Raw genomic sequence first — 22,871 nt, 5'->3', positions numbered from 1 at the left:
TAACTGAGAAGGGGGAGAAAATGGGGTAATGATTTAAATTCACGCATGCGCGTTTGTACATGCATGTCAAAACTGGCGCGGAAACGTAAGTGCATGGACGTTTGGCAACTTGTAAATAGCGTGTTTTTGTTGCTGTTAGATATAATTGAAAAATTGATTCTTAACTTGCCCAAGCCAAATATTACGGACGTAATCACTATCAATAATGAAGCCTGTACGTGGTTCCAATCCGGAAGCAGCGAAAGTACCCAGGCTAAAACGCAAGTCTCAAAAGAAAACTCAGCCAGCAACCGACCACTCGGTAAAAGAAAATTGTGCTTTTGATGTCGACACCGCTTGCTGCTTCTCACAGACTTGTTATATGTTACTGAAGGATCCGCCGCCCGCTGACGACAACAATGGCAAGGCCAAACGCCAGAAATGGACAAAGCAAAGAAACGGTCTGTCTCCCCCCCCCCACCCACAGTTTACTAACAGAACGCTTATTTTTGATCGACCTCATAGATGTACACACTGTACTGTGTACTGTACATACATACACACACGCACGAGTTTACAATGGCATTAATATAATTTATGTCCGACTTAACTTGCCAGCGTCTAATATTTTACAATGACTCCACTAAGTGTATCTACAATGTGTTACAAAGTCATGACACTGTGTCTTCTATGTGCTTGTCTTGTCTGCTTCTTGACACTTCTGCATAATGGCTGCAATTACCCACAAAGTCCAAGGCCCAAGAAACCTGAAGAAGATCCAGAGATCCTCCATCGTTGCACTGGAGGATATGATGAACCTAGCAATACTGTGGGTTTGGCTCTTTTTCTTTCTTTTTTTTTTTTTTTTAAAAGTAATTTTAAAGTTACACAAGGTGCCCCATTTTCCATACATATCGTCTTTAACATTTATTTTTTCAAATGTATTTTAGATACCCAATAAATTGTGTTCAAATAAAGTGCCGCACCACAAATTTAAATCATACTGAAACTTGGCTCAGGAAGCAGATGCATGTTTGCAATCGAATTTAACAGAAAACATGGGAAAGAGTTTAATCGTCAAAACATATGTTATTGGAATAATGTTATTTCTCAATGGATAAATCAGACGAAGATGAAAAAGGTGCCGCTAAATTGCTGGTGTGGGCCTGGATATGTGGTGATAGAATTGCTGGATCATTTTATGTTTATGTAAATCTTAATGCTGAAAAGGATCTTAACACATGGCAAGAATAGATTTTTCATCCCTGCTAAACAAGGATTGCAACTTCCCAGTTGACTTCAAGCAAGATGGAGCTCCATGTCGTTATACAGTAGTATACATGTGCGTCAGATCCGTCAACGGTTGGACCAGCAGTTTCCAGATAATTGGATTGGTTGTTGTGGTTCTGTGTTGAGTGGCCTCCCAGATGTCAGCCCACTTGATTTTTATCTTTGTTGGTATTTGAAGATATAACCAACAAGCATAACTCCAGCTGTGCTAATATGTGTTCATCAGCAGTGGAGGACAGACACTGATTTTATTTATTTATTTATTTAACAATGGTAGTCATGTAGAGCACACTATATAAAGAGCACACTATAGAAATGTAAATGTATGTATGGAACATTTTGGACACCCTCAATAAGAAATTAAAGCTCAGTGACACTCTTGTGTGTCTATGTTTTCAGGACAACTCTTGGTTTGGGAAAGACAGAGAAGAAGAAGAGCCAGGAACATCTAAATATTGTGAAAAACAGGTGAGGAATAACTTACAAATAGTGGAACAAATCCCCTTATATCCCCCGTCTTACATTCAATACCTTTTTAGGTTCCTAACTCGTTGTGCAGAGCTTCAAGTTCCAGTGCAGAAACATAAAGAGTTCGGGCCCTCTTCGCAGGAAAGAAAGAAGTTTGTTGCTGACAAGCAAACTCTGAGTTCCCTGGAGGTGAGGTTGGATTGGATGCATTCACTGTCAAAGCAGTTGGCTGCTAATGTCATGATTCTCATCACAGAAAAGAAGAAACAATTTCCCATATACAATTTTATATATGTGTTGAAGAGACGCACTGATTTGCGTGCAAAATCCGCATCCTAAAGAAAACGTAGCAATTTCCTCTTGTGTAAGGGTTAAACCTGTGTTTTCAGGAAGACCTGAGGGCTGTGGTCAGTGTGCTGGAGAGCACAGAAAAGCAGACATCCTCTTTGCAGCATGAATGCAATTCTCTGAGAGAACAGCTAGAAGAGGAGGAGGCCAAAGCTAAGGAGGTGCAAGACATACAGATACATTTTCTGAATTAAGGAGTGAAAACATGCAATTGTAATTGTAAATTAGACTTTGCCTGATCACTTTTATACTTGTGCATTTTTAGCAACAAAAATCTTGAGTGTTTGAGATACTGCCACCTGACAATTGATCAACAGATGCACTGCCGGACAGTGTTCACAGTGCAAAACCTTTTCTACATACCTTTATGTTACAGCCTCATTACAAAATTGATTTAATTCATTTTTTCTTTAAAATTCTACACACCACAGTGATGATGTAAAAAAAAAAGTTGTTTTTATAGGTTTTTTTTCAGATGTATTAAAAAGAGATAAGAAAGAAAAGATATCACCTGTATGTTGGTATACACAGCCTTTGCCATGAGGCTCAGTATTGAGCTCGTGCATCTTGTTTACAGTGATAATTCTTGAGATGTTTCTAGATCTTAATTTGATTAGACATTATTTGGAAAGGCACACACCTGTCTATATTATGTCCCAAAGTTGACATTGCATGCCAGAACCCAAACCGAGCATTAAGGAAAAGGAGGTGTCTTGAGGTGCAGATCGGGGGAAGGTTACAAAACATTTTGTTGTCCCAATGAGTGCGGTGGCCTCCATCATCCATAAATGGAACAAGTTCAGAACCACCAGGGCTCTTCCTACAGCTGGCCACCTGTCTAAAGCGAGCGATCGTGGAGAAGGGCTTTTTGTCAGAGAGGTGACCAAGATCCTGATGTTCATTCTGCCAGAACTCCAGAATTCCTTTGTGGAAAGAGGAGATTTTTTTTTTAGACGAACGACCTTCTCTACAGCAAGCCACCAATCAGGCATGTGTGGTAGAATGGCCTGACAGAAGCCACTTAAGGCACCTGACCATAAGAGACACAATTCTCTGGTCTGATGAGACAAAGACTGAAGTCTTTGGCGTGAACGCCAGAAGTCACATTTGGAAAAACCAGTCACGGCTCATCACCTGGCCAACACCATCCAAACAGTGAAGCATGGTGGGGCAGCATGATTTTGAAGTGATGTTTTTTAGCAGCAGGAACTGGGAGACGAGTCAGTATGGAAGGGAACCTGCTCTAGAGCGCTCTTGACCATCAGGAGAACATGCCGATGAAAGCAGTGACTTCAGGACAACTCATCCAAACTGATGGACTTTGTGAGGTGCTGAGGAATAGGCAAAATGGCCCAAAGAGAAGTGTGCCAGGCCTGTCAAAAAATGCATGTCACGACAGGATGATGTTTGTCTCTGTTTTGAAATAAGCATTGTGAATACTTACGGATGCAGTGTAGGAGTGAGCCAGTGATTTGACTTAGTGATGTTAAAACTAGAGATAGGTGAATACCTATACCAGGTATCAGTATCGGGCCGATATTGGCCTTATTTTAAGGTATGGGGTACTTGTGAAGGCTGCCGATACCAGTCACTGATACTTAGGCAAAAAAATCTTACTTTGAGTAAGCCATCCTCACCAGTAGTTGGCGCGTCACTGCGGCAGTTTGACACATTGGTGAGTCATCATGTGCATCGGAAAGAAAGAAAGGTCTTTGTTCACAATTGTCTGACATTGTGTTAATTGAAATTTGAAGTATCAAAGGTACTCATATCGGTATTCTGTATCAGTGAGCGCTCAAGAGTGAATACTCGTACTGGTATCGGTCTGAAAAAAATGTAGTTTCGAACACCCCTATTTAAAACCTAGGAAATGTAAATGAAGTATCTGTGAAGAGAGTGGCAGTGTTGTGCAGCTATTAGACGTGTGGTCTCTTCCTGTCAGATATTACTCAGAAGCAAGCAAACAGTCCTCGGCCTCCCTTCATACCAGCCACAGAAGGATGAAACAACCTTGGAGGTGAGCATGAATGGTGCATCCGTTCGCAATAATGTAAATGTGTTTCACAAGTACCTACAGTATTGCATTATAGCTGTTTTCATTGTTAAAGGGATTCACTCTGAAAAAATGTGGTTAAAATGGCTGGGTTGCATTTCCTCCCCAGAGGAACTGCAAGTTCTAAATAGCATTGATGGATTAATGTGCTAAGAGTATTGGGTAAAACCCACCACCACCACTCCAAAAAAAAAACAAAGCAACAATCAAATGTATTTCCTCAGTGCTTTAATATTTTTATTTTTCCTCAGGCTCGCTTGAGAAAACAGGTCCCGGAGAAAGACTGTGAGGCCATATCGCTCAAACTGGGAGCAATCTTGCAAAAGTCAGAAGCGGTAAAAAATGCCAAGGACCTACTTACACAAGCACATAAACATGTTGATCAGCTGTTTGACTTATAATTGTTCCCTGTCAGTGTTTCCTCTTGTTCCAAAAGCAACTAACTACCTGCTACATATTTTTCCAAGAAACTCAAAAGATGTGTATAGAAGTGTTATGTGGTACTGCAAATGTATTTTGGAATAGCTGCAGTAATTGAGTACTCGGAGCCACTTTGTTTAAAAATATTTTTAGAATTGTAAAAGTCTACATTCGTAAGAATAATAAAAATAATCTCTCATCAAATATTCAGCTCCTCACAATTCTTGACCCTTTTTCACATTTGATTATGTTTCAAACACCTCCATAATTATACACCAAGTCTATCTCTTCAGGGAAAATGTGATGTGAAGATTCTTTAGTCTGGGAAGTTTTGTCAAAATGATCCAGAAGATCATCACAATCTGGTTGAATTCAACGAATTCAAGGTGTTTGATGGTTTTGAGGTAAGGACTCTTAAATGATTTTGCACCACACCCATTCAACCATGATTTATAGACTTTGATTTGTGCAATGGGGCACAGTCATGCTGCAACACCAAAAAACTTGCCACAAAATTGGAAGTAAAAGGAGATGAATCAGTGGCTTTGAATCAACCCTTCACTGAAAAATGTATTAAAAGATGTCTCCCAACATTTGTAGCTACAGTATCCTGTCCAGTTTACATAATCAAGAAGATCCCTAATGAAAAGAAATATGTTCTATTTGAATGTTCACTAAAGTGGAACCGTAACCATGCTTATCCTTTTGTTCAACAACTAACAATAAATGTGTTACTTTTAAGCAATTGTGTGTTTATTTACATGATGTGGCTCAGTCCTCACTGGAAGCTTTCAACATTAATTGAATCCAGCCAGATGCTGACGCAAGCTACTGCAGAAACAGTCAGTATCACATTGTGACTCGATTGCGTCCAATCAATGTGACAAGTTGTGTGAGATCTATTTGCTTTGAATGGCTGATTTTTTGAGTGATCTTTTCCGGATGGACTCGGTGGAGTCATCATTGAAGAGTCGTTCAATGGTCGAGGCGACTGAAGCTCGGACGGCACGGCCAAGGCCGCGGGCAGCGAATACATAGAGCACAGGGTTAAGGGCACTTTTGGTGTACACTAGGTACAGAGAGATGTACGTTCCATAAGATGCACTTTTATATAATGCAGCCCTCTCAAGTCGTCCTTCGGCCAGGGCCCGCAGGAATCGGCACACAAAGTAGGGCACCCAGCAAATGAGAAAGAGCAGCATGGTAAAAAAGAGCACGTGATACATCCTAGTCATCCTGCGTGAAGATGACGGGGAGGAAGAGGTTGGACTAATTGGCACAGATTGCTGGATCATATGCAAAATTGCCAAATTACTTCCCAAAAACACCAGCAGTGGCAAGATAAAACCCGCTACGGTCTCAGTGACAAACAGCCCTGTGTCAAACTTTCCACTTTCCAGGCACTGGTACGTGCTGTTGTTCTCCTTCAGAACAGCACTGTGCAGGTAGGGGGCGGACAGGATGGTGGCTAGGAGCCATGACAAGCCACAGGCCAAAGGAACGGCCCAGGCGGGGCGGCGCAGTCGAGCCCACACTGGCCTCAGTAGACACAGGCATCGTTCCAGGGCCACGGCACAGACGAGGAAGGCCGAGACGTACAACCCCAAGCCTCGCAGGAACATAACCATGCGGCAAAGGGCAAAACCAAACGGCCAACTGTTGTGGTGGGCGAGGTATCCCAACATGAGCGGTGTCCGAAGGATTAGCACCAGGTCAGCGAGCGCCAGGTTGAGGACATAGATTCTAAAACTGCTTGCAGCACGTGTCTCTTCCCTGCTGCCTCTGCGAATGAGATGGCGTCGACTCTGCCCGAGCGCCCAAACCACCAGCACATTTAGAGGGACACCCACCTGAAGCAAGAAAGAGAAAGACGTTGATTTTTTTTTTTTTTTTTAATGCAAAGACAACTCATCAAATACCCAACACGAACATTTAGACACAACTCTTAATCAATTGGGTTGTGCTCGATCCCATAGTTCCCCCCAACTTTCAATTCTTCATCTTACCAAGACATTTTGGATAATTGTGATAAACAGTTCAGGGAAGGTTCTTTTCTTTAACCAGAAAACAAGCAGTTATGTCAACTGTTAAACTCATTTTCTTTACGGACCACTAGTTACGGTTTCTCTTAGAGGACCTTTATAGCTGGGAAAGCCATGTACATGTCTATTTACTTCATGATATTATTCAATCTACAAAATTGCCCCTACATTTGATTCATTATTGTTTTCAACAACAATTTTCATTTGGAATCAGAAGTCATGGAAAATAGTGGAAATCAAAGTGTTCAATTGATGCTAAGAAGGGATTTGGTGATGGGATTTGTAAAAAAAAAAAAAAAAAAAAAAAGATTTACTGCCAAAATAAAAAGAACAAATCCACGAGTTTAACACTTTGTGTGTTAGTGGGCCACATTAAAGGATGTGGCAGGCTGGATCTGGCCTTGAGTTTGACACCTAAGGCAGGGGTCACCAACACGGTGCCTGCAGGCACCAGACAGCCCACAAGGACCACGTGAGGAGCTTGCAGGCCCACAGATATGAAGAGACGACTAAGATACACCAGTGCGCTGTAGCAGTCCGGCTAATCGATCTGGTTACGTGGCGGCCATGTTGGCATGAGCCATGTTCCCATCAAAGGCAAAGCATGGACATTGAAATTAGGTCGTAACTTCATTTCTGAACTGATTTTCAGGACGTTTACTTTAATGCCAAACCTTGTGCTATGCATACAGATCATTTGAAATTAAAGCCGAACAATATTTTGCGCAACCGTATGCAGCATAATGTACCGGCATCCTTGTTCTTTCGGTCTTCTTGCCATTCACAAACATGGAATCAGATGACGACTTTGTCGCTACTAGCTTAGCGTCGCTGTAGGCACGCAGCTCAAAAGGGGCATGTTGTATCTACCTATGTTTATATCTATGTGCGAGCCTGTTCTAAAATAGCTCACCAGTGACCAGACATTGTGATTTCCTGGGAATGCTGTAAAAGTGATTGCAGTATTTGGAAATGCAAGCACTTGCAGAGATTCGTAGAAATAATCTGTTGCATATTAATATGTATTTGTTTCGTACCTTGTTAAATCATTGTTTTATTTGATTGATTTATTTAACCCTTATTCATCCAGGTAAGACAATCGAGAAGAGATTTTCTTGCAATACCGACCTGGCTGCAGACAGCAGAGTAAAACAAGGCGAAATGAAAGCAAATACAATGTACGCAAACATACACACAAAACACAAAAGTGAAGTTATTCTGGCCGCATGACGACGCCAAAGGAATCTATGGTTCATGAATGACCATGTCCTATCCTAAATATTGTTACACATCTTTTCAAAAACTCCTGTTGATGCTGAGAACCCAAACGTGATTCGAACCTCAGAACAATGAGGCAGACATCTTTACCACTAGGCTGCTGTTGTTGCGCGAAAGCAACAGCTTCAATACCATATTTCTTGCAAAATCTGGTCCATCCTGCAAGCAGGAGATATTTGCATTATGAACGGGATCTCTCACCAGGAAAATGAGCAAGGTAGCGGTCATCTGGACTCCTCGGAGCGCCTCTGCCTGCCAAGAGCTGCTCGGGCTGGTCAGAAGTTGTCCCACCTTCAGCGTCTCATTCATGGCAGCCATTGAGGTAAGCTGACACAGTGACAAAGCACATCATTTGATAAAAGTTTAAACTCGATGACAACTTTGATGTGGTTTATTAATCTTTTTAAAAAGCCTAAAACCAACTCCTATTTCTCTGACAACTGACTGACATGTAACATGAACAAAAAGCAAGATTGCATACAAGCATGGGTTTCTTGTGCAATTTGCCAAAGATTTCCACATCAAAAACAGATAATATACAGTATAATCTAAACCTCTGACTGTTTGGAAACTGAATTCAATGTGTCTAAAATCGTTTAAGCAGTTTAATGCTGGAATCTTTACTTTGTTGCATGCATGTGGGATTAATTTAAGCATAAAAACGTCCTGCATACCTAACCTCTGAATCATATTGTACGATAAGGGTGTTTATACAATATAAGGGTACCCTCTAGGTGTTTATATCGTGGCTGAAATAAAATGGGTTGGTCTTACTTTCAGACTCAATCAACTGTCGTTAGATCAGAAATAAACACATTGTATGTTGTAAGATGTATGTGTCAGTTGTCCTTGTACAAATTCATGACTAAAGAGACAAGAATGTGTTATTTCTTGGCGCCAAATCTGCCTTGGGGCCCTCTTCAAACATGCACCTACACCTCACCTGTTTTTGTGTCAGTGGGCACGGGAACAGAATACACGCAGTCACACCTACTTTGCTGTACAAGATATAACACATAAACATTGGATTTTTACCTATGCTGTACATTTGTTAAGGTTTAACATTAGAGACCCCACAGTAACCCATAAAGATTGTGCGACTTCTCAAAGCCAGTGACGATGTGCAAATGAAAGATTTGTGCCTTACCTTCTTTTTGGCGCGTGGGTTCAAGAGATAAAGAAAGAAAGAGAGTCTATCGATTAAAATTCTCCCTCTCGCTGCCTCTCCCTCTCTCTTTCTCTCTCTTGCCCTCCTTTCTTTCCCGTGTGTGATTGCTTCATAGGGATCCTTCTATGAACACCGCTAAAACAATTATTCAAATCAAGGTAGTCTGCAATTACAATTTTTTTTCCTCTCCCCAGCAGAAGTAGATTTGATCATTTTATTAAATTAAAGGTAAACGAGGTTGTGGGCTGATGGAATGCACTTATAAAAACTGCAAACATTTAAAAGTTCCACACATTTTCGTGTTATGTGCAAAAGTCCCAAGACTACTTTAAGATTTTAAAAGGATTTATGTTTTTTTTTTTTTTACAACTATAATTACACTTGGATTTGGATGTATATTAAATGTCATCAGCTGCCGCCATCTCTTTAAAAGCCTATCTTTCGACGACAATAAAAACATTATTACATTTCAACGGCTGTCTTTGTCACAACAGCAATGTAGTCTAATCTCAAATGAATTGTAATCTCTAATCTCAGCCAAGTAAAACCCCCATGATATGATTTTCTTGTTTAGAAAGTTTTCCCATTTTTATGGCAGGATACTGGAAAACTGAATCATTATTTGCTCACAGATATTTTTATTTATCATTTCATCATATTCATTTTTATTTTGCCTTACATACAGCCTTTGAATTCTTTGGTGGGTTATTAAACACGGTTAACATTAAATACTCTCCATGCAGATATTGATCATTCACTGTGCGTCCCTTTTGGATTTTTCAAGTCAAACTGTAATTGTAAACTGTAATAATTTATGGGAGGTCATAAACTACTGAATGAAGAAAAGGTTATGTCAATCTTTAGTTAGTATAGAGCAGATTGTTACACTTTGATGATCAAAAGACGAGAAATGGATTTGCTTTATGCAGTGGTTGATGTTCTCCAGTAGATGTCACCACTATTCATTTATTTTCATGTGTGAAGCATGAAAAGGGGGCCGTACGGTGAAAAATTGATTAACAGGTCTGCCTCACAGTTCTAAGGGCCCGGGTTCAAATCCGCCCTCACCTATGTGGAGTTTGCATGTTCTTCCTGTGCCTGCGTGGGTTTTCTCCGGGTACTCCGGTTTCCTCCCACATCCCCAAAACATGCATGGTAGGTTAATTGAAGACTAAATTGCCCGTAGGTGTGAATCTCATTGCGAACGGTTGTTTGTTTCAATGTACCCTGCGATTGGCTGGCGACCAGTTCGGGGTGTACCCCGCCTCTCGCCCGAAGATAGCTGGGATGGGCTCCAGCTCGCCCGCGACCCTAGTGAGGATGAGCGGGACGGAAAATGAATGAATGAATGAATGACGCATGAAAAGGCGGGTGTGGGGGTGAGGGACATCATGTTATTGCAATTTCGAAATGTGAAATGTTTCTATTTCACAGTACTATAATAATAATAATAATAATAATAACAATAATAAAATTCATTTTCCTGTGTTTTTCCTTCATTTGTCTACTTGCACCTCCTCTGGTGGCCATGCAGCTTTAACAAATTGTATATCAGAATGCATTTCTTTCTGTTTAAGTGCTCGAACCTGACTTAGACTATATTGTTTTAGCCCATAAAAGTTATTTATTAACTGATCTTTGAATGGTTATATCAGTGTTGACATATGTGTAACGTGTGTATAAGAAAACTGAAATAGTTACAAGTTACAAACAACAATCTCAACAACAACAATCTCTAGTACTGTATGTATCTACGTAATGTGAACCCTGAACTCATTTAATGTGGCCCACTAATGCAAAAATTGTGAAGCTCCTGGATTTGTTCTTTTTATTTTGGCAGAAAATCAATCTTAGATGCATCAATGTTAAATTTGACAAAACCTTTCTATTGACTGATGAGCATATTACAAAACACTATTTTACAATAAAATGAACAGAAAAGCATGAACATAGGATTGACGTGATGGTAAATGGCGATCAGCATTAACATAACAGTATAATATCCACTTTCCGTACAGTAAACAAACAACCATTCACACCTACGGGCAGTTTAGAGACTTCTATTAACCTACACGCATGTTTTTGGAATGTGGGAGGAAACCAGAGTACCCGGAGAAAACCCCACAAAGGCGAGGCTGGATTTGAACCCGGGTCCTCAGAACTCTGAAGCAGGTGTGCTAACAAGTCGCTCACCATGCCACCATAATAATAACAATAATAACGATGACAAATTAAATCAGAGATTCTCAAAACTATCCAGGGACCCCTTGAAGGAGTATTTTTTTTCCCCCAAGGACCCCCTCATAATGCTAAAGCCAATTAAACACATTGTTCACCCCTAAATCCCATTTGAATATTCATGATGCTATTTAATAGAAAGAAACTTAATCAAATTCAAACGAGTTAGATTCCCTATTTATCCCTGACATGCACTGCTTCCATTAACGACATGGCTGCAAACAGATTGGAGCTGGTTTACAAAAGGACAGTCAGCGTTGCTAATTTATGCCTCTAGTGACTGTTTTTCAAATTAGCGACTGGCGACTTTTATTTCAGCGGCACGGCGGCCGACTGGTTAGAGCGTCAGCCTCACAGTTCTGAGGACCTGGGTTCAAACCCCGGTCCCGCCTGTGTGGAGTTTGCATGTTCTCCCCGTGCCTGCGTGGGTTTTCTCCGGGCATTCCGGTTTCGTCCCACATCCCAAAAACATGCATGAACTGGAGACTCTAAATTGCCCGTAGGCATGACTGTGAGTGCGAATGGTTGGTTGGTTGTTTGTTTGTATGTGCCCTGCGATTGGCTGGCAACCAGTTCAGGGTGTACCCCGCCTCCTGTCCGATGACAGCTGGGATAGGCTGCAGCACGCCCGCGACCCTAGTGAGGAGAAGCGGCTCAGAAAATGGATGGATGGATGGACTTTTATTCCTGCGAAGAAATAAAATGTAACATTTTGAATGAAAAACATGACATGACAAGGCCACTGATGGTGTAGTGATGGTGTAGTGGTGGTTCAGTTCCCACTCAGTGACGGTGTGAAAGTGACTGCGAATGGTTGTCCATGTCTATATGTGCCCTGCGACTGACTGGCGACCAGTTCAGGGTGTAGTCCGCCTTTCGCCCGAAGTCAGCTGGGATAGGCTCCAGCGTCCCGCGACCCTAACCAGGATAAGCGGTGTTGAAAATGGATGGATGGATGGACATAACAAGGCAAACTAATATTCATGATAGGAGTGTTGGAGAAAGGTTGATAAAATAAATTAATTCCCCCCCCATGTATAACATGTTTTTCATTAGTGTCGTTCCACAAGTTATGAAATCATACTGTAATTCTTCAGAATCAGAATCAGAATCATCTTTATTTGCCAAGTATGTCCAAAACACACAAGGAATTTGTCTCCGCTCTAGTACAACAGACAGTCAATTTACAGAACACTTTGGGGACATAAAGACATTGACAAAAAACAATTGTGCAAAAAGATGCAGAGTCCTCTAGCACTTAGAGCAGTTCGAATGACTAATATTGCAATAGACTTCAAGGAGTGTATGCGGTTTAAAGTGACGAGTAGTGCGATCATCTGGGACAATGTTGGTTGTGCAAATGTTACAGATACTCCTCAATCAGTGTGCAAATGGAGCAGATGCTACTCTGGCATGAGTGGCCAGTATATGCAAATAGTGCAGCATGGCGAGACAACTACAGTGAGTGCACGAGTAATACATAATTGGCCCACAGAAATGTGACAACGAACTCAAGTCAAAAAATTTCCAGCTTGTTGTAATGGAATTATAGGTTAGGTGTTTAAGAAGTTGATCGCAAGAGGGAAGAAGCTGTTGGAATGTCTGCTAGTTCTAGTTTGCATTGATCGGTAGCGCCTACCTGAGGGAAGGACCTGGAAGAGCTGGTGACCGGGATGTGGAGGGTCCGAGAGGATTTTGCACGCTCTTGTCTTAGTTCTGGCAGCGTGCAAGTCCTCAAGGGTGGGTAGGGGGGTACCGACAATCCTTTCAGCAGTTTTGATTGTCCGTTGCAGTCGGAGTTTGTCCTTTTTTGTAGCAGCACCAAACCAGACTGTGATGGAAGAACACAGGACTGGTTCGATGACCGCTGTGTAGAACTGTCTCAGCAGCTCCGGTGGCAGGCCGTGCTTTCTCAGAAGCTGCAGGAAGTACATCCTCTGCTGGGCCTTTTTGAGGACGCAGTTGATGTTGGTCGCCCACTTCAGGTCCTGAGAGATTGTAATTCCCAGGAACTTGAAGGTCTTGACGGTTGACACAAGGCAGCTGGACAACGTGAGGGGCAAATTGTTTTGCTGATAATTTTATTTGATTTTTTTAATCTTCTGAAACTTTAAAGATAGTTTTCAATATCCTGATAAAACCCCTTTTTCTTTATTGTAATTTGTCATGTAAAATATTTTGTGGTGGCACCGTGGGCGACTGGTTAGCACATCTGCCTCGCAGTTCTGAGGGCCCGGGGTCAAATCCGCCCTCGCCTGTGTGGAGTTTGCATGTTCTCCCCGTGCCTGCGTGGGTTTTCTCCAGGTACTCCGGTTTCCTCCCACATCCCAAAAACATGCAAGGTAGGTTAATTGAAGACTCTAAATTGCACGTAGGTGTGAATGTGACTGCGAATGCTTGTTTGTTTATCTGTGCCCTGCAATTGGCTGGCGACCGGTCCAGGGTGTACCCCGCCTCTCGCCCGAAGATAGCTGGGATAGGCTCCAGCACGCCCGCGAACCTAGTGAGGATAAAAGGAACGGAAAATGAATGAATCAAAATATTTTGTCGTCGTTTTGATTTTTTTCAAAAAGCATTAGTGTCTCAGGAACAAATGTTTCAGAAATATTTGTGTTTTTTTCACATTTATTACTGTTTACATCAGTGTGAGTGACATTATTTGTTTTTAAATATCTAAATAAACATATTTAATGTTGTTGTAGGCTATAATACTGATGATTTGTTGGAATTTCTTGTTTGTCTGTGTGACGATTTTAAATATGTTTTGAAAGATAAGTAACCTTTTGTTTAGTTGATCAAAAAGAAGATGTAGAATGAATATGCAGTGGATTATTTCTCATTTTTTAGTTTTACAATCGTCGTGGGCGACTGGTTAGAGTGTCAGCCTCACAGTTCTGAGGACCCGGGTTCAATCCCCGGTCCCGCCTGTGTTGAGTTTGCATGTTCTCCCCGTGCCTGCGTGGGTTGTCTCCGGGCTGTGAGTGCGACCGGTTGTTTGTTTGTATGTGCCCTGCGATTGGCTGGCAACCAGTTCAGGGTGTACCCCGCCTCCTGCCCGATGACAGCTGGTATAGGCTCCAGCACGCCCGCGACCCTAGTGAGGAGAAGCGGCTCAGAAAATGGATGGATGGACAATCGTCAGAAATACTACTGATAATCTGATGGAGTCCAAACCAGGGGTCTGCAACATGCGGCTCTTTCGTCCTTCTGCTGTGGCTCTCTGTGACTTTGGAAAATAGATAATGAGTACAGTATTTAATTTAAATGTAAATTAGTTTGTTCTTTTGTCATATGTAATTCTAAAATTGAAGATTATGGTGCTGTTTCTAACATTAAAATAAAGCTTTTTTTTTTTTTTTTTTTTTCCTCAAAATATGCATCACAACCGCCAATGTGAGATTTATTGAGATATTCAACACCCGGTTGGTAAACAATGGATAAATCCAAGAAAAGAGAAGTTCCTGAAGAAAACAGAACATTTAATGCTATGTGCTACATGAATGATATTAAAAACAAACCTCGCTCACATAGCCTCATAGATGCAGTTTACAATGGTGTGTGAAAATGAAGGTGACCTTTGCAGCCCTGCTGTGGGGACGCTGTGCGCTGAGGTTCAGGAGCAAAAATCATATTAACCAGGTAAAATAAATATTTTAATTGGCTATTAACTAATATATATTTTACATGGTTACGTGAATTAGTTTTTTTTAAATCAAGTTGACAGCTGACTCATGCTCAACATGCAATAAAATGATGTAACACCGAAGCGGACAGCATTTTTGGTTTGCTGCAGGTGGATAATTTAAGTTTGGCTTTAATTTCTTGAATATGAGGAGGACTCAAATTGACATTGACTATTTTATTTGAAAGTAAGCTTAAGCTTCAACCAACATGCAGAAATAAAATTTTGTGCTCTCTGTAGCAGTTCATTAATTTCAAAAATTAGGCAGATTTTATACATAGTTTAATAAAATAACATAAAATTCATGCAGTGTTATTTTCACTTCAGGTGTCAAAATTGTTTTTATGGTCCCCTATTTTTTTTTGTTTATGGTCCAAATACTGTAGCTCTTTGAGTATTTAAGGTTGCCGACCCCTGGTCCAAACACTCAAAAGTGTATGTATCTCTAATATGTGGAATTGAATCTTGAGCAGCTTTACTCTTTTCTCCTGTGAAGAACACCCACACTTCCTTTAAATCTGCTAATTTTAGATGCAGGGGTTAAATCGGGGAAACCAAATGCCTTCATGTCACAAAAAAAAAAAAAGAGCTAGAATGAAAGATGACTCTATGTTGCTGTACTTTGTTGCTCATATTATGCTTCAAGGTATTAGTAGCAGGGGAAATTGAGGCAGATTCTGGACAGCAAAATGATGGTCCTGTAGAGATGAAAAGAAACAAAAAGAAAATAGATTTCTTTTCGCCCTTTGGCTGCTATTTGTGTCTCAAAGAGAGCAGGTAAAATGTTATCAGATCACTTCAGCTGTAAGTCTGTCGAGCGTTGTGCTAAAACCACACATGACGCGAAAACGGTGTAATGTCATGTTGCCCACGTGGAAACACAAGATGAATGACACAAAAACAAACACAGTTTAGAAAAAGCTAGAAAAAGTCATCATGCAATATGCAACATGAAATTTCACAGTACACTTTCAATTATGGGTTCTGGAGCAGTTCAAGAAATAGTTGAAAGTAGACAAAGTCAACACTTAAGAGGATTACATACATCCTATTAGGGAGGATTGAGGAGATAGGAGAACGGGAAATGAAAATTTACTGTAGATTCAGAAAACTTCATTCGCCAAAATGGGCATGGTGTCATCTGCAGCTTTTCAGTCCAGACAGTCCGTTTGAACTGTGTCAATATGTTGGTGAAAACAAGAAAAGGAGTGCAACTTATAATAAGTACTAATAGAAACTATACTATATATTAGGGGTGGGTAGGACTTTAACACATTCATCATGATTAATTAATTACAAACAAATTAATTAGTTAAAAAAAAAACACACTTTAATTGCATTTTCTGTTCCAAACAACGCAGCACAGTTGTCAGTGCATGATTTCCTGATAGACCAATTATACTGATGCACATGTCAGAGCTCGGCTACCAAAATGGAGGAACTACCGTATAGAAAACAGGACCAATATTATAAAATTTTAGTTTTTTTTTTTTAAGACTACCCAATAGAAGCCTTGATAAGCGAAGTGGTTCTGTGCAAATTGTGCACAAAACAGTTTTCATACCACCCCTCTGTGACCCTCCAACCTTTCAACTGCCATGCAGAAACCATTTAAAGGCAATCCTGTTCTAAAAAAAAAAACTGTCCCAAAATTAGTTCTGTTTAGTTTTGGCCAGGAATATTTTCTATTAGTTTCTCTACCGTTTTGTATAGAAATGCAATTAAATGCATTTTTCCAGAGTCAACAATATTCCTGTTTGTCTCAAATATTTGAATCATTGCTCTTTGGAACCTTAAGTGCAGCAGAATATTTTTTGAAACCTTAGCCAGATCTGTGCCTTGCCACAATTGTGAGCTCTTCAGGCAGTTCCTTTGACCTCCTGATTCTCATTTGCTCTGACATGCAATGTGAGCTGTAAGGTCTTATATAGACAGGTGTGTGGCTTTCCTAATCAAGTCCAATCAGTATAATCAAACACAGCTGGACTCCGATGAAGGCATAGAACCATCTCAAGGATAATCAGAAGAAATGGACGGCACCCGAGTTAAATATATGAGTATCACAGCAAAGGGTCTGAATACTTATGGCTTTGTGATATTTCAGTTTGTCTTTTTTCATAAATCAGCCAAAATTTCAGCAATTCCGCTTTTTTTCTGTCAATATGGGGTGCTCTGTGTACATTAATGAGGAAAAAAATTAACTTAAATAATTTGCACTATTGGCTGCAACATAACAAAGGGTGAAAAATTTAAGGGGGTCTGAAAACTTTATATATATATATATATATATATATATATATATATATATATATATAGTATATGAAATTTGAATCAAATTTGAAACCTCAGCTGTGAATTTCCAGATTGTGGGGAGGGGGCCCCCCTTGATATGACTACTCTTCCCCCACCCCCTCATGACAACCATTCAAGTACTGCATCATCTGTTTTCACATTTGTTTTCTTGATACAATCATCAGAATATTGTCTGTTTAAATCAAGACTGCAAAAAAAAAAAAAAAAATAACTGTTTGCATGAGGACAACTAGTTTTCTCACTGAGAGTGGAGCTCGCTTGTGAGAGTGGGTGGGGAGGCACCTTGTGTTCTCTGAATCATATCACTATGACTTGGTTGTTGGGTGACCAGATGCAAACAGTGCGCGGCAGTGACCTGAGAAGTTGAATGAGGATTGTGTGCACACTCTCAGTCATTTAGTGGAAAAGAGGGGCTCTCAAAATCCCCATGTTGGGACACTCCCATAACTGACCTTTTTTGATGCAATTCATCACATCACCTGACACAATTAAAGGTGTCAGTGTGGAGACTTGAGCTTAATGTGCAAAGCTTGAACTCTCCAAAATCAGTGTCACCACATATTATTTTAGACAGGTTTCTTACAACAAAGCAGGACTCATAAGCCCTTGTAGACAGAGATAACTGGTTGAATTAAGTTAGATGAAGTGCAAACCGGCGGCACGGTGGGCGACTGGTTAGAGCGTCAGCCTCACAGTTCTGAGGACCCGGGTTCAATCCCCGGTCCCGCCTGTGTTGAGTTTGCATGTTCTCCCCGTGCCTGCGTGGGTTTTCTCCGGGCACTCCGGTTTCCTCCCACATCCCAAAAACATGCATTGATTGGAGACTCTATAAATTGCCTGTAGGTGTGACTGTGAGTGCGACCGGTTGTTTGTTTGTATGTGCCCTGTGATTGGCTGGCAACCAGTTCAGGGTGTACCCCGCCTCCTGTCTGATGACAGCTGGGATAGGCTCCAGCACGCCCGCGACCCTAGTGAGGAGAAGCGGCTCAGAAAATGGATGGATGGATGGATGAACTGCAAACCATTACGTTATTACTCAAATGTTCTTATTAATTAGTACCTGCGATTGGCTGGCTACCAGTCCAGTCACCTGGGATAGGCTCCACCTCAAAATGGATAGATGGATATTAATACAATGGAGCCAGATGAACTGTTGCTGTGTCAATAACTTAAGAGTCGACCTTCCACCATGCTCACAGTTCTAGTGTTTAATGCTACACGAGAAGGCTAAGTTAGCATGTTAACATGCTAGCATAATAATAATGACCGCATGTGTGCCACACAATCACAAAGAGTTGAGGTAGGTGTGTGTAGTTCTTCAGATGATTGACTCAACTTCCTTCCCGCCATGGTGGTGAAAGATAAAAATAAAGTAGCAACATTTAACTTTGCTCTCTTGAGAGGTCTGACATTTTAATGGCACTTCCTCGAACATCATGGCAACCTCATGTTGGCATGAGACCAGTATTTCCCGCACCGCTTCTCCTCACTAGGGTCGCGGGCGTGCTGGAGCCTATCCCAGCTAAATCCGGGCGAGAGGCGGGCAACACCCGGAACTAGATCAGTATTTGTCTGACTTTATTGACTCAAGGTACATTGTTCACATAAAAAAAAAATTCCCACTACCAAACCAGAGTTTGACAAAAAGCATATATACTGTACTAAAGAACAAAACAAAAAACGCTACTATTCTGTTGTAAGACTGGCAACACATTAAATCACAGGTTAATTGTACCTTCTGCCATCTAGTGGAAGAACATTTTATTGTTCTGCCTGTCTTTATAAATCGCTGGCATAGATAGATGATCAAAGATACATTATTTGTAGTAATGGATTGATACAGGGGTTGGAAATGATTGCATTAGACATGTAGTGTGTGTCAAAAAAGGGGAGTGATTCAACCAAAGGGACCATGAAATTCTGCACACAACGTGATCTATTTAACTGCTACGGTAAGAATGGCATATTTTCCCGACGACTTTATGACCTAATTGCATAAGTGCATTAATGACTGCCATCTTCTTATGAACACCCAATGTTGCAAGCATAACTGTAAAATAACCCGGCAAATTTCAAGAAATGAAAACACCTCTCTTCTGTAGGCAGCATTTACATAAGAGACAAATGGCGACTGACAACAAAGTTTTGCGTGATTTTCTTGATGTCATACTGTTGTGAGGGGATTTTACATGACTCACACACAAATGTTTAAAAGACACCCACATTCAGATGCACTGCTCAATGGGAGAAACGCTCAGAGGGTGGAGGGGAGAGACACGGTAAACTAGCACCCGTTGGTGAAAGAGGAAGTCAGGCTGCAGCGAGACAGGTCAGTGAATACCTAACAACCACCAGGCATACTAAAACATCACTTCCATTTCTCTTCATTCCTTACATCTTAACAGCAACAAAATCTTGCGTTTCCCTTTTCATTTAGAAGCTGTAAAGTAGCAGTAAAAGGCCAGTTAGATACTTGTGTTCAGTTATTGTCAGTTACAAATATGAATGATCAATAGGCGTCAATATGGAGCCACTTGTTCTACAATGCTTTATTGCAGCCCTCATTTGTCTTACCTTGCTAAAAACAAGCTTACGTTGACCTGCCCGATTAAAGGTAGCGTCCTTATCGTGAAATGATTGGTGTCATTTTGAAAAAGGATATATGGTAGCATCAATATGGTATAAATGTATAATTCCTAAAATGTAGGGGGTTAAATGTAAATAATATGCATCTGTGATGATGATTTCTTTGGTTTCACTGCCAAAAAAGGAAAGTGTTGCCAAAATGTGTTAAAATAATGAAACAACATTGTATAATGATGATTTATTCAACATTGACGGAGAGTTTGGCATCTATTAACCAACGGAATATTGACTGTTAAAAATCATCTCTTTCAGCATTCCAGTAAAAGCAAGCTCGTCGTGTGGGTGATGATATCAAAGTCCCAGATTGAGGTTAATGCTAATCGTGATAGGGGTTGATTTCATCTGACACCTGCCATGTTAGCATTATCTTGACTCTGGGAGCATTCGTGCACGATCTGGAGCTCATTGCTACTACTGAGGAATATGGGCGAGAAATAAAAAGGTCCAAAAGGCACAAGCTGCATGGACCAACTCTTCACTCTTTACTTGACTTTTTGACACCACCACCATTGTGAGATGCTGTTCAGTATGTGACCGCTGAGACTGTATGAATAATTTAATCAAAAAGGATTACATGATATGATTCATGTTGCAATAGATAATCCGACCTCTGTTTCATTTATTGTGCCTGGATTTGCACTTGAACAAAAGGGACGTGCATTGCTTAATTGTTGATTTAATTACAGTATACGTGTAGCATTTTTTTAAAATTTTTAAGTATCTTTTACTTAAAAAACTATAAAAGACTGTTCTAGTGTGGATCCAATCATAACAGTTTTAGATGTATTCAGTGCTGTGACAGCGGGGATAGCTTCAGGACCAGCACATTAATAAAATATAGATATATCTAAAGTTTGTTTTAACCAATGAAATGTCAGGCATATGCTATACTGTGTATCCATGTTTACCAAATTTCACTGCATATGCTCTCTTTGTAGTCACCCAAATTTGAGGTTTAAATAAATTAGAAATATGAAAGATGGTCACCAGCGTATGTAGCTCTGTCTCTTACCGACACAAACAAGCATTTGTGATGCTTTGGTCTTCTCACAGAAGATCATGTAATTTTTAAATTTAATCCACTTTGTCATTAGTTCAGATTTCCCTGGAAATGGGGATTACAGCATTGTCTTCTTAACAGCAGGTTTAAATATCTATCTCAATCCAACCACCAAATCAGATGTCACAACATCAATGTTTCCAATTCATTTTGACTGACGTTGGGATGCCTTATATGTTTGTTAAAGACACCCATCCATCCGTTTTTTTTTGCCTGTTCGGGGTCACAGGGATCTGGAGCCTATCCCAGTTTCTTTGGGTAAAAGGCAGAATACACCCTGGACTGGTTGTCAGTCAGTCGCAGGGCACATAGAGACAGACAACCATTTAAAATGGGATTTCAATTGTTACCTCAATTATTTGTGGCATCACAGTTTGTTAAGCCATGCTGGCCCAAAAGTCTCCATGCACATACAGTATGTGGACACTTGAAGGTCACTGGGTAAAGAGACATTTGTCCTTCATAGTGACACGTCGCCTGCAGCAGCGCCGGTAACATTAATCATACGCTCACCGGACACTCCTTCAGGTTGACCTACACAATCTAATGAGATCTATTTTTTATAACGACAGTTTCCTTGCCAGGAACACAGTTTCACATGCTTTGCAACCCAAAAATCGCAACCAGAGGCTGCATTCTGAGCCACTCACCCAAGAAAATGCAAACGCTGTATCACCCCCAAGACAACGCCTTTCACAAGGATGAGAACGCTCAGTTTTGACTGACAGAAATATACCCATTCAAAGTGTTTGTTATTATGGGTTGTAGTAGTTTGCATGGGTGTACGTTATATGTATCATCATGTTTCGCCTTCCATGTTTCTAAATCAGTTAAGCAAAATATTAGAAACACCCTTCAATACGCAGTGCAGTTCTACACCACCTCATCCAATATGAGAAACATATTGTTAAAGTGACAGTGTCAACCAAAACTGAGTATTATTACCTTTGTACAGGAAGAATTGTGGATACAGTTGTTGCACTGGACAGTCTGTTTTATATATATATATATATATATAAATATATATATAATGTGTTAGGTGAACACTTTTAGGATATTAGTTAGGCAACATTATGCAAAACAATGGCAGGTGCACAAATCATTTATAGTAAACAAAAAAAAAAACTGTTTACTGGCAGCACAGTGACCTAATGGTCAGCATGTCAGCCTCTCAGTTCTGAGGTTCGGGATTTGAATCTCGGATTTCATGTGGAGTTCTTATCTCAGGTAAATATAAAGTACATGAGTTTTCTCCGGTTATTGTAGCTTCCTCCGAATTTCAAAACACATTGGAAAATATGCATGTTAGGTTATATGAAGACTAAATTGTCCATAGGTGTGAATGTGATTGGTAGTGTCTTTTGTGCCCTGCACTTAGTACAAGTTGTAGTTGGCAACCAGTCCAGGGTGCACCCTGTTCCCCATAGTCAGCTGAGATAGGCTCCAGCTCACCCATGATGACCCGATAGAACAAACACGATAGAAAATGGATGGATGGACGACATTTCACTCGACAGCGATTCCCAGCCAGCTGTGTCTCGGCACACGAGTGTGTCGTAAGAGATCATCAGGTGTCTTGCGGGGTGTGCTGAAATGATTACCGGAATTGATTTACTACAAATAATGTATCTTTGCTCATCTATGCCAGGTATAGTACATATGGTAACAGGTAGCATGCAATTTTCTTCCAATAGATAGCAGAAGGTCCACCTGTTGCCATTCATAAAACAGAATAATAGCTTTGTGTTCAATTAAACAGGTAATCATATGTGTGAGTGAATTGACATAAGATCATCATTAACTCAGTATAGCTTTGTGACAGTTGTGTTTAGTGGTATGCTGTGAAGATTTTCTCATGTAGAAGACCTTGTGCCTTGTCTCTAAAG

At 40.6% G+C, this 22,871-nt stretch overlaps 2 protein-coding genes across 3 annotated transcripts; one reads left to right on the top strand and one right to left on the bottom strand.

The window, feature by feature from the left end:
• The first annotated feature begins 72 nt into the window (after positions 1-72).
• On the top strand, positions 73-4,816 carry cenpq (centromere protein Q). Its single transcript, XM_061670174.1, has 8 exons — positions 73-301; positions 374-440; positions 730-808; positions 1,669-1,737; positions 1,809-1,926; positions 2,127-2,246; positions 4,028-4,102; positions 4,390-4,816. Exons 1-8 carry the CDS (start codon positions 206-208, stop codon positions 4,537-4,539), a joined length of 774 nt encoding a protein of 257 aa, XP_061526158.1. The 5' UTR covers positions 73-205; the 3' UTR covers positions 4,540-4,816.
• LOC133399068 (C3a anaphylatoxin chemotactic receptor) lies at positions 4,356-9,130 on the bottom strand. 2 transcript variants are annotated; one of them, XM_061670173.1, is made up of 4 exons: positions 9,026-9,130; positions 8,822-8,876; positions 8,080-8,205; positions 4,356-6,408 (listed from the first exon to the last, which is right to left on the bottom strand). In XM_061670173.1, the coding sequence occupies exons 3-4, from the start codon at positions 8,194-8,196 to the stop codon at positions 5,458-5,460; spliced, it is 1,068 nt and encodes a 355-aa protein (XP_061526157.1). In that variant the 5' UTR covers positions 8,197-8,205; positions 8,822-8,876; positions 9,026-9,130; the 3' UTR covers positions 4,356-5,457. The 2 variants fall into 2 exon arrangements, with proteins under 2 accessions (XP_061526157.1, XP_061526156.1); XM_061670172.1 differs by lacking the exon at positions 8,822-8,876.
• Between the last annotated feature and the right edge of the window lie 13,741 nt (positions 9,131-22,871).

Source organism: Phycodurus eques, chromosome 2 (assembly GCF_024500275.1).
Source record: "Phycodurus eques isolate BA_2022a chromosome 2, UOR_Pequ_1.1, whole genome shotgun sequence".
Taxonomy (NCBI): Eukaryota; Metazoa; Chordata; class Actinopteri; order Syngnathiformes; family Syngnathidae; genus Phycodurus; species Phycodurus eques.
The sequence above is the reverse complement of the archived record's forward strand: the minus strand, read 5'-3'. Positions and strand labels throughout refer to the sequence as shown.

Bases quoted from the DNA above. Each gene is read 5' to 3' on its own strand.
- cenpq (XM_061670174.1), top strand. From the start codon at position 206: ATGAAGCCTGTACGTGGTTCCAATCCGGAAGCAGCGAAAGTACCCAGG. The intron at 302-373 runs GTAAAAGAAAAT...ATGTTACTGAAG, and splicing joins AGCCAGCAACCGACCACTCG to GATCCGCCGCCCGCTGACGA. The intron at 4,103-4,389 runs GTGAGCATGAAT...ATTTTTCCTCAG, and splicing joins AGGATGAAACAACCTTGGAG to GCTCGCTTGAGAAAACAGGT.
- LOC133399068 (XM_061670173.1), bottom strand. From the start codon at position 8,196: ATGGCTGCCATGAATGAGACGCTGAAGGTGGGACAACTTCTGACCAGC. The intron at 6,409-8,079 runs GTGAGAGATCCC...TTCTTGCTTCAG, and splicing joins CTACCTTGCTCATTTTCCTG to GTGGGTGTCCCTCTAAATGT.